The sequence below is a fragment of the Mesoplodon densirostris genome, chromosome 9 (assembly GCF_025265405.1).
Source record: "Mesoplodon densirostris isolate mMesDen1 chromosome 9, mMesDen1 primary haplotype, whole genome shotgun sequence".
Classification (NCBI taxonomy): Eukaryota; Metazoa; Chordata; class Mammalia; order Artiodactyla; family Ziphiidae; genus Mesoplodon; species Mesoplodon densirostris.
This window is the reverse complement of record NC_082669.1, coordinates 72,052,237-72,064,369: the sequence shown is the minus strand read 5'-3', so window position 1 is coordinate 72,064,369 and position 12,133 is coordinate 72,052,237. Positions and strand designations below refer to the sequence as shown.

Here is a 12,133-nt window from a genome sequence, read left to right as displayed (position 1 = left end):
TACAAACAGAACATCAATATGAAGCCCAGACTCACATTTGCTTACTTTACATATTTAAATATTAGCCATTCTTTTCAGTTATCTGTGGATGGGTTCATAGCTATAAAGAAAGGCACCTTACATTGGCTAAAGCACCATAAATTGCTGGTACTGATTTTTTTTTCCCCAAAAATTCAACTGGAATGAACAGCTAACATTTTCAAGACAATACTAGATACAATCAAAGGATAAAAATTCCAAGTGACTTCTTTCAGATTCAGTATGTATCATTCAATAAAGCAGTAAAAACCTAATTTAACAAATCATATATCAATACCTGTTCTAATTACAACCATTCCCCAGTTGGTTCAATCTTCAAAAATATTTATTTTTCTATTACTTAAAGTAAAATTAAACAATATACTAACTCCTGGGGCAAGCTGCTTTTTAGCAGCACAAACTTTTTTATTATTTTCATAGGCAAAGTTTAGACATGATTCATCTCATTAAAAAATACAATTCCAATAGAATCCTACTTTTCATGTTTTCACCTGGGTTATAGTTTAACTCAAGTAATCCACACTAAAATTCTGTATATGCAGAAGAATTTTTAACAACACTATAAGGTTCACTATTTTTCTCTTAATTACCTTACCTGCATCCAACAGTAAAAAATATCCCAATAGCACTATTTTAAAAGCCTTAAATTTGAACTATGGAAAAAAATTCCTTATTTCTAGCATATTAACAAATGTTTAAAAGAAAATAATCGAACATTAAGTGCATACACTTAATGTATGCATTTAATGAAAGATATGTACTGATAATACATTTTGCTTTAACATATTATAAAATTACTAGTGGCTTTAATTGTGTATGTTTTTCTTTTAAACAGTTAAAAAGTCCATAAACTAGTGAAATGCATTTAAAACGGATTCAATTTTATGAACAATATTCACTATGATGGATCTTTATATTTCTGTGCTAAATAATAGTTGTTTGATACAAATTCTGCTAAAAAGAAACAGATTAAAAATGTTGCCTTTTTTCATGCATTGAACCTTACCTCAAGTAGAATCTTGCATTTTAAATATTAAAAGAAAATCAATTTTTAAAATAGCAGTAGTAAATTCCTAGAAGTCAGTGTTTTGCAAAGCATGTGTTACTAATCACCTATACTGAAACCATCAAGGGTTAAAAAAAAAAAAAAGGACGGGGGTGGTGGGTTCCCTGGCGGTCCAGTGGTTAGGAGTTCACACTTCCACTGCAGGGGGCATGGGTTCGATCCCTGGCTGGGGAATTAAGATCCCACGTGCTGTGTGGCACGGCCAAAACAAACCCCCAAAAAACAAAATATCACCTAGGGTGCTCACTAAAAATACAAACTCTCAGGCCCATCCCACATGTACTGAATCAGAATCTCTTGATAATGATTGAGTCTAGAAATTTACCTTTTTACCAATTACTCTGGGACTTCCCTAGTGGCACAGTGGTTAAGAATCTGCCTGCCAATGCAGGGGGACTCGGGTTCAAGCCCTAGTTCGGGAAGATCTCACGTGCCGCAGAGCAAGTAAGCCCGTGCACCACAACTACTGAGCCTGAGCTCTAGAGCCCGCGCGCCGCAACTACTGAGCCTGCACTCTAGAGCCCGTGCACCACAACTACTAAGCCTGCACTAGAGAGCCCATACTCCGCAATGAGAAGCCCACCCACTGCAACGAAGAGCAGCCCCCACTCTCTGCAACTAGAGAAAGTCAAGAGTGCAGCAACGAAGACCCAACGCAGCCAAAAATAAATAAATAAATAAATAAATAAAAGCAATTGCTCTCGGGAGATCTCTAAAGCCAGAAAATCTAGAAACTGATCAGTAAAGTTCCTCAAATAAGCACACTAATAATAGTGTAAGAAGAAATTCAAAATTAAGAAAGAGATTAGGGGCTACAACCCAAACATCATGAAGAAAATAAACACAGAGTTAGGTCCAAGATCAGTTTTAAAAGAGAACTGCTTGTGACTCTGCCAATGATTATTAATGTTTTGTGCACTTTCTTATGGAATTTAGGGCCACTGCGGAGACATAACTAAAAAAGCAAAAAGGAACATTTTTCTCTTCCATTATAAGGAATGCTGACCACTATAACACAGTGTTGCTACTTGGAGAACTTGCTTCCCTTATTATTTATTATGCAGATGATCCTTCAGGATTATCCTCTCATAGTATCAATACATAACACGTGGCTAGAAATGTACACACATTGTTAAAATGGTTTTCGTAATACTTATGGTCTTCAACAACCCCAAATAAAGGAAAAACAGGGAACAGACATGGTTACCAAGTCTATACCAGCTAACTCACCAGCCTCCTCACACATCTCTTTTCCCTACACCATCATAAAACCACATCTTGAAGATACTAGCTCCGGTGGGTGAAGCTATACACTCAGGAGTCACTCACACCACTCTAACAACCAACAGAAGAAAGCCAAACTCCAGCTAATTTACTCCCTGGAAATACACAATAGGAATAGAAAAGGTAACCAAGACTACAATAATTAAATGTTCCTTTTGTTTGGTCCTGTCCCTATTTCTATATAATCTTCTAGTAAATACTCTGCTTCCAAAATGGTTTAGTTTAAAAAGACATAATAAAAAGTAGAAGCTCTATGTTTAGTCTCCTTAAAGAGACTATGGGATGTTTATCTTAAGAGTAAAATGGGTTTAAGGGTTACTTGGTAGAAACCGTTCTCTTCCCTTAAAAAAAAAAAATGCTGAAGGAGCTATTTGATTTCTAATTGGGGATCTATTAAATGTGTTACATAGGTTATTAAGATGATGGCAAAGACCAGAAGAGAATGCATGGCTCTTTCACTTAAGGAACAAGGTTATAAAACTACACTTCCTCCAACAAACAAAGCTTGACAATATAAATTTGGCTGTTGTACCTAAAGAACATTATCCCAATTTTCTATTGAGTAGCCAAGATGAATTTGATGAAACAATATGATTATTTACTACATAAATAATACCTTTTCTGGAGGAAACAATGTATACTTACTTAGTAAGCTGCCCTTTATTCTTGTTATTATCAACTCCATTATAAGTCACAGCTGCCAGTTTTCTGCTCCGGTAGTTCTCATAGTGTACATTATTAGTGACATCTTTCAAGTCCTGCATGTGTGTTCTGTCATAAATAAATGACACATCAAGAGTTTGCTTCTATTAAGAAAGCTTTGGTGTAAATTCAAAATTTTAGCAAAACAAAAATTTCAGACTTAAAATGAGCAAAGGACTATTCTTAAGGAAGATGGCATCCATCTGTCTTCATTCACATGTAAGGCAGAGTAAGACACAATGAGCTAACTTGACACCAATGGAAAATTAGGTTCCAGATGAAAGTTTAGGAGCATAAATCCTCTCAAAGCAGTTACTAAAGAATGACATTTCTAGAGAAGAGTATTTACCTTTTTAGTATATATTTTATTTTACTAGAGAAGGAAAAGTAGATTAGCTCCTACTAAAGTTCACAAAGCAAAAGAAATTGCTTTCCTTTTAGCAATATTATTAATATTTGAGTTTTTATTCAGGTAATACATAGGGACACTTTAGATCACATATCAAGTTGGATGCAAACTGGGGAATTCTAATTTTGAGTAAATTTCTGTTTATTCAAATTGTCCAGTAAATGTGGTATTTTGGTTAAATGAATGTCTGCTCACAGCGTATCTATCATACATAAAATCAATCCATAGGAGACAACTATACAATACATGAGACAATTTCATCATTCCTTAATGTTTCAAGATGCTAAAAGACTCCCTGAGCTGCTCTACGATATCCTTTACCAACGCAGCAGTGTTTTTGGATATACGTGGTGTGGGAGTACTCTGTATCATTTGATCTTCCTTTTTCTCATCATCCATTCCTGCACCTGCAATCCCCCATCTTTCATCTCCACCACTTTACCAAAATCCCCTTACGGGAGACAAACATAAAGGTGTTACTCTGTATTTATTCTTCCTGATATCCATGAAACAGTTACTACTACTTTCCCTTTTGTAAACAGAATGTGATGTTCAATTACTCTGATTCACCTAGTATTGGACATCCATGCAGTTTTCTGATAGCTTAACTCCTCCTATTTCTAAGACTGGGTTTTCCACAAGCCTCATCTCCCTTTATACTCTGTCCCTTGATGAATAATATATCCTCTCTATGGCCACTAGAGTTACACCTAAAGCTCTATCCTCCTGTACTTCAGTCAAGTCAGACAGTTCCTTACTCCTAGCATATCCAATGACTGGGACTGAACAGTCCACGTTAATTTGTCACTGACTCTCAAACTTCAGAATTCTACTGCTGTGGGGGCTCTCTTTGCAGTCTCGAAGTCAAACCACTCTAACCCAGGACAACTTTCTCCTTGGCGGTCAGTCATTTTTTTGGTACCCATATATGTTATAGGGGACACCACGTAACGTTTTCAACTATATTGTAAACACCCCCTTTTACAAAAAACATGCCATCACCTTTTGTACTCTTGCCACAGATAGCACATAATGGGCCCTTTAAAAAGAACTAATTTGAAGCTGAGTTATGATAAACACTGCTGACTTTCTAGAATTACTGTTATCAGTTTCTCTAAGCAGAGAATAATAACTGTGCCAATATGAAACAATCTTCTTGTAATTTTTAAATATTATATATTATCTCATCAATGAATCACTGAAAAATAACTAAAGGACCTGAGGTAAAGTACTTTAGTAGCTGAAATACAAGATGTATAAAATAAAAATAAGGTGGGCTTATTAACTAGTTGTTAAACTATTTTTGTTAATGTCATCAACGTTTTAGATAGTGAAATATTTTTCCCTTTCACTAAAATAACTTTATGATTACCTGGTTCTGGTATTTTTCAGGATATAGAAATCTCTATTTCCACTTACTTAAATATTTTACTTTATCCTTTTAAAAATCAACCCGTTCCTCCACTCTGAAAATAATTAATTAGTAATATAGTTTTCTCCACCATTTCCGGAATTTACTCATCTTTTCCATTTCTTATTGCTGATAACAAAGCACTCTCTTCTCTCCTTTTGTTTTCCTTCTCTATTTGATTTCTGCACTGTCCACTGCCACACCCTGAAACTATTTTTATCAAGTTTTCCTCTTTCCATTGTCTCCCTTGGTTTGCCTGCAACAGCTAGTTCTCTTAATTAGCAAAGTGACACAGCTTTGAACTTGAATCTTTCTTAGAAGCAACCACTACTCCTAAATTTAACCTGCAGGATTTCAATTACTTGGAACTTACAGACATATGGAACACTGGCATTGATATTTCCTTCATGTATTTATTAAATATCCACTAGGTGCCTTTATCATAAAGACATGAGCTACATAATATATACATCTTTCTCATCTCTCCCCCAAACTTAAAAGGAAAAGCAATAAAGTAAAATATTCCTAAGCTTACCATTTGCAAAGCATACTTATCAAGGATGTTTTACACGTCTCAAAGACTATAATCGAAAAATTGTGTTAAGAAGCCAAATGAACATCTAGCATAAGTGAACATTTATTCCTTAGGAAAGAAAAACAAGTGTGCTAAAGCAAATTTAACAAATAAATGAATTTTTTATTAAGCAAAATTGCCTAATCATCTACCTCAAGGAGCTGAAGCCAATATCTTCATCCTACTTGTTAAAAATGTTAAGTAGGACCACTCCTAATCCCACAAATAAACATTTAATGACTGTATTTATCCTAATCCATCTTAAGGCATCTATTTCCATGAATCTCTTCCTATCTGACCCACTGCATGATAACATACCACTTACCACTTACTCTGAGTTTCTTTAATACATCTAAGCAACCTCATCACAGCACACATCTACTTATATATTACATAATTTTAGAATTTTTTGTATTTTCATACACGTATGATTGTCCTGTTGCTTTCCTGTACTAAATCTTCCTGCAGGAATGGTCCTTCCTGCTTATAATGCTTCCATACTAGTGAGTCCTACTCACCAGATGTCACTGTGTACCTTCAAATGTTCAAAGTCTAGCTTCTGACTCAGTAACTAGCCTTCTTTTCTATAGTATTTTAGGTATATAGGCAATTATTGATTGCATATTTAAAAAACACATAAGATGGGCTTCCCTGGTGGCGCAGTGGTTGAGGGTCCACCTGCCGATGCAGGGGACGCGGGTTTGTGCCCCGGTCCGGGAGGATCCCACATGCTGCGGAGCGGCTGGGCCCGTGAGCCATAGCCGCTGAGCCTGTGCGTCTGGAGCCTGTGCTCTGCGGCGGGAGAGGCCACAACAGTGAGAGGCCCACAAAAAAAACAAAAACAAAAACCCCACATAAGACAAAGTTATAGAATATCATTGTGTCAGGCACTAGGCAAGTAGCATAGATTTAAAATTGAGAAAAAGAATAAAATCAGAGGGAATGTACTGGCAATTAATACTTATGAAACATTCCTTACATATATAATGTCATAAGAGATTATTAGTTCTTCTGAAGTCACATCTTAAAAATGGAAGTGAAAGGAAAGAGTTCGTAATAGAACCTGAAGTGTTGTATTCTCAAAACCAAGAGATGACCACCCTTTCATATGCATTTGCTCTTCTCCCACTGTGTGAGGCATGGCAACCCCAATGGCTGAATTAACTCCGTCATCCACTTTCTACCAAAACACCTTGTCATGAGCTCTTTTGACAAAAACCAATTACATGGCAATCTCTTTGATTTCAAAATTCACTTTCATCTCTTGTATATTTCTTGAGGTAGCAGTTTGACTCATATTTTCCCCCACTTTTAAGAATGATCTTATTCTTGTTCTATGATTTCCAATTATCATCAATATGCATGTTACTACTTCAACATAGCTAAAGAGATTCCTGTGTTTTGGGAAAGTGGATAGTATGAAAATGAATAGACACCAACTTAAGATGGCCATCTAAAACTGGAGGTTGAAGAGAATAGTACATAGTGAGGGTCTGGAGAAGCAAGCAAGATGAGAGAGTAGAGAAGTAGCAAAAGGGTATGAAATGGCATGAGAAAGGAATTTATCTCAGCATAAAAACACTGAGGTTCATTTTGATCCCCTTTCTGTTCCTTGCCCACTAATGTCTCTGGTTCTTTTCAACTTTTTCTTCGGGATTTCCTCTCTGCTACTGATTTTCTAATTCAGGTCCTGTTCCTCTAATCAGAAAAACCTCAGTGTCCTGTTCTCACATGCTTTCCTTCTCTTTCATCAGGTGCACAAGGTACAATTTAGGAGTAATGTTTTCCCTCCTGGGAGGAAGATCAGTTTTGTTCACAGTGTTCCAGTAACAAAAACGCTCCACTCACCAGCTACCAAGCTATGTATTTTTAAATATTCAAAGTCAAGTTTTTGACCCAAAACTTAGCCTTCCCTTCCACAGTTTCCACATTAAAGAAGAGCAAAAGCCTTTTTCTTTCCACTTTCCATACCTCTTTCAGTATTAAATCTTAACACAAAGTATAATGATCAAGAGACCCATTTTCCTATATATCCCTAGCCACACAGCCTATTTTGTATTTTTGCTCTTGACTTCAAAACCTTGGCAAAATAACCCAAGTTGTCTCCATGCAGTGCTTACTGCAGTGCTTACTTCAGTGCTAGAATGAAGATACCCCTTTAAATTAGCTAAATTTATAGAAGACAAAAAGTTAAATCTGTCTAACTCTAATTTTATTTAGGGGAAGAAAAAATTTATGTTATTTTCATCATTACTCACACTTACCTTATCAACATATTTCTTAGAATTGTAAAATCACAATGTTCACCATTTTCAACTATAAAAAAAATAGATCACATACATTATTTTCCACTAAACCCAGTCTTTTCGGAGGAAACTGGGTGTTAACAACAATAAGAGAATATGCAAAATAGCTTAGATCAATTTTTCATTAAGGTTTAACACTGTAACATATAGTACTTAATTTAAGGGCATATCAGACGACTGTGCTATATTACTTTATTGTAGTTTAATCCTCAATGATAAAATATAAACCTAACAAATGAGCTCTCCAAAAGCAAACAATTTTGACATTTTGAAAGAGGACATCATATATTTCTCTTTACTAGTTGAAAATATATTTATTCCATAATAAAATGCATTTAAAAAGTTCAGTGTTGGGGGTGAGCAGGGGATCACTTTAGAAAAACCTCCCTAAGGTAACCAAAATGAAAACTTGAGCCAAGAACATTAAGGTTCTTTATTTTTTAAAAACGTATCACTAAAAGAACACTCTTTGGTGGGGGAGGTACCTAAAACTAAAGATACAAAGCAATTTCTTCTGTGCATATTTCTAAGGACTGTACTAGTTCTAAAGCCTCAGCTCAGCAACTCAAGGTTACATGGCGATGACAGAGCTGGGAATGAGCACAGTATAACTGGTCAGGAAAGTCACTGATAACAACAGTAACTTGGAAAATATTCTAAAAATTACAGAATTTTTCAAAGTAATACCAACAAATAGAACAATCATGACTCAAATCTTGATTCCAAGTTACTATAACACAGAAGATTAAATATTAGTAAAACCAGTATAATAAACACAAATTTGGGGAAACATATCTATTGCCAAGAAGGCTTGTTGAGAATTGATGCTATAACTAAGATTTTATTGTTAACACTCCTTAAAAAATTAGTAGAGGATCTCTTAATATGAAATTTTTTGCTCTAAAGATGTGATGCCAAAAAAGGTGACTTCTGTCCTGAGGAAAAGAAACTGTGAATGTTTTAACTGAGCTTCTGACAGTTGTTCTCATTCTTGAGGGTCCCAGACCCATCTGAGACTCAGATAAAGGTGACAGGCCTTTTCTCCAAAATTGTTCTCAATTTCAGAAGGTTTATTAGATCCCTTGGAAGCAATCTTTGGTCCCCACGTAAAGAACTCCTGCATTATAAGAGTTTTCAAACAAAAAAAAACAGGAATAGACTTAATGGTGAGGCAGAGGTGGGAGGGTGGGTACTGACAAGTGGCTTCTACAGTACTACACCGTTAAGATTTAACACATACTTGCCTGACTTAGTAGGACACAAGGTCTGAGAAACTTGAGGAAATGAGTCTCAATGAAACAATTCAGAACTATCTTTGAAAATCTAGACTATATCAATGCAGTATGCTTATCATACTAACTATAAATACAAATATTTTTAATCACATTTGTGAGATCTTATAGAAAGCCATTCACTGAAGAAAACCTTACCTTCAGCAACACCCCAAGGATACTGCCTTCCTCTGACCCTTTTGCCATTAACTTCAATGATAGTATTACTACCTACCACAGCAAGAGGTAAACGGTCCTATAAAACAAAGTACTCATGTTCAAATATATCTCTGTAGTCCTCACAAATTCAAGAATAAAGAAGTTACATTACTCAACAGATAAGCAAAAACAATTATTACCCCGACAGTTTCTGCATCCATTTTTATACGCCATTCAATTACTATTTAGTAAAATGCCATTATATGGTATTGTCACCAATGTAAACAATAAATAAAATATTTTCACTGAAAATTTAAGAATACTAAGGCATATGTTGATCAAATTATTTGTTAAAACATCATTCCAAAAAGAAGCTGCCCCGTATTGGAAAAATTAAAAAGGATAAAAAATATATTAGCAGTTAGAGGAGAAAAATGAGGCTTGTGGCTAGCTTGCCTACCTGATCACAAACCAACCCTAACAGCCCTGGAGGCAGAGAATGCCATTAGTCAGTACATCATTTTTAGGTCCAGGGTACTTAGGAAACCACTATAATTTAAAAATACAGAAAATTATGTCGGTATGGATTTTTGGTTGATTCTTATGAAAGGACAAAAGAAAACATATTTTTGGCTCTTAAAACAAAGATTAAGCATAACAGTGCTTAAGAACAAATACTTTCTCTTCTTATTACGCCCCCCTTTTCTTTCCCATTACCTGTTTTTAGGGGGAAAATTATAAAATATGAAATCAGTTAACTGAAAACCACATGAAGACAAGAATTACGTTATTCATCTCTCTATTCCATATAATGCTTTATGATACATAATAGCCAAACAACAAAGTTAATCATAAAGTTGAATTCAATACTGAATAATCTCTCTATTTAGTTTGTAAGTCAACTGTTTAAAAACACTGATATTTTTGGTTTTTCCAGCAGCTATTATAGTATTTTTAAGTCCCTAAAACATTTTAGTATATGTATGGGAATGAACCTACCTTTATCTTTTTAACAAGCTTATTTTCTTCTTCATCATCTGTCTCTGGGAATTCATATATTTTAATTTTATGTTCTTGGATTTCTTTCATTATCTAAAATGAAAGAGGAAGTCAGCAAAAGAGCATCACACATAATTTTAGTACATTAGCCTTATTTTTATTATACTCTTCTTAAATTCCTGAGTCCTCAGTTCCAGTTCCTTTACTGTTTTTCAATGATGCAAAATGTAATCTAAAACCAAAGTACTATGCTAGTCTTTTTTTTAACCATAAAGTTGATATATAAAAGTACCATTCTCAAAATCCAATTACTTCAGAAGTGTTAAAGTCATATGGTTATAATACCAAAAGAGTTCTAAAAATGATTTAAGAACCCAGAAAGGGCTTTCTCTAGCTGATTTCTACTCTAATGGTTTTAGGTCATTTATTTATAATGACTGAGATACTTCCTCTAGATAAACTCTTACCAACTGTTTTATTCATCTGAATCAACAAAGCTTAAACTCACCTAAAATTTTTAGTAGAATTTAGCAAAGGTAAGTAAAATTAAGTATAGCATTGGTTCCAGGGGAAAAAAAGTGCACACTTATCAGAAAATATCCTTGCATGTACATGTGCACACACACAAATCAAGGAGCAACACATATAAGATCAAGCAAGCACAAAGGGAGAAAACATGCCCTGGAAATTAAGAAACTAATGAGTTTATAATAATAATCAATGAGAGTGCAGAAAAAAGAAAGACAAACTTATTAATAACATCAGAATGACCTAGTTCAAATTAAATTATCTTGTCCAAAATCACTCCAAATTCTAATAAGAATACAGACATCCAAATAATGTTGAATACCTACCCTATTCAATCTCATAACAAACTGATGGCTAATATACCTATAGCTAGCTCCCTGCCTGTACTGGTAGTTCAGCGCTACTCTCACTGCTGGGGTCCCTAGCAGCAGTAAAGGGAACCTAAACAAAATGTGCGACACAGTTACTAAAGCAGACAGAAGTAAAACTGCCACTGAGAAAAACAGGACCACATATCTTTTACAATTGAGTTATATATGTCTATATACAAAAAAACCTAAGAAGATAAATGATGAGATGTCAAATACATGACTAGAAGAAGAAAGGAACACTAGCAGCTAGCTCTAGGAGCAGTGGTTCTTAGTCAGAGGTTGTATATTAAAATGGCCTGAGTGAGCATCTTCAAAATAATGAATACAAAAGCCCTATCTTAACCTACAGAACCAATTGGTAGAGATATGCTCCAGTAACTCATTTTGAAAAAGTTCTCTAGATGACTCTGATAAACACCCTTGGTTAAAAATGTTTTTTAGGGCTTCCCTGGTGGCGCAGTGGTTAAGAATCCCCCTGGGTTCGAGCCCTGGTCCGGGAAGATCCCACATGCTGCGGAGCAACTAAGCCTGTGTGCCACAACTACTGAGCCTGCGCTCTAGAGCCCACAAGCCACAACTACTGAGCCCGCATGCCCTAGAGCCCATGCTCCACAACAAGAGAAGCCACCACAATGAGAAGCCCATGCACTGCAACGAAGAGTAGCCCCCCCCCGGCTTCCCTGGTGGCGCAGTGGTTGAGAGTCCGCCTGCCGATGCAGGGGATACGGGTTCATGCCCCGGTCTGGGAAGATCCCACATGCCATGGAGCGGCTAGGCCTGTGAGCCGTGGCCACTGGGCCTGCACGTCCGGAGCCTGTGCTCCTCGGTGGGAGAGGCCACGGCAGTGAGGGGCCTGCGTACCGCAAAAAAAAAAAAGAGTAGCCCCCGCTTGCCGCAACTAGAGAAAGCTCGTGTGCAGCAACGAAGACCCAACACAGCCAAAAGTAAATAAATAAAATAAATTTATTTAGAAAAAAAGTTTTTTAAAAGCATAAACGAAGAAAAAGAAAATTG

At 35.8% G+C, this 12,133-nt stretch overlaps 1 protein-coding gene across 2 annotated transcripts in view; it reads right to left on the bottom strand.

The window, feature by feature from the left end:
- SEPTIN7 (septin 7) overlaps nucleotides 1-12,133 on the bottom strand; it is a 74,633-nt gene that overhangs the window by 15,165 nt on the left and 47,335 nt on the right. For both annotated transcript variants that reach the window (XM_060107568.1, XM_060107567.1), the window contains exons 7-10: nucleotides 10,221-10,313; nucleotides 9,222-9,318; nucleotides 7,750-7,801; nucleotides 3,035-3,160 (exon numbers count right to left, since the gene is read on the bottom strand). In XM_060107568.1, the coding sequence (XP_059963551.1) occupies nucleotides 3,035-3,160; nucleotides 7,750-7,801; nucleotides 9,222-9,318; nucleotides 10,221-10,313 (368 nt within the window). The remainder of the gene's footprint in view (nucleotides 1-3,034; nucleotides 3,161-7,749; nucleotides 7,802-9,221; nucleotides 9,319-10,220; nucleotides 10,314-12,133) is intronic.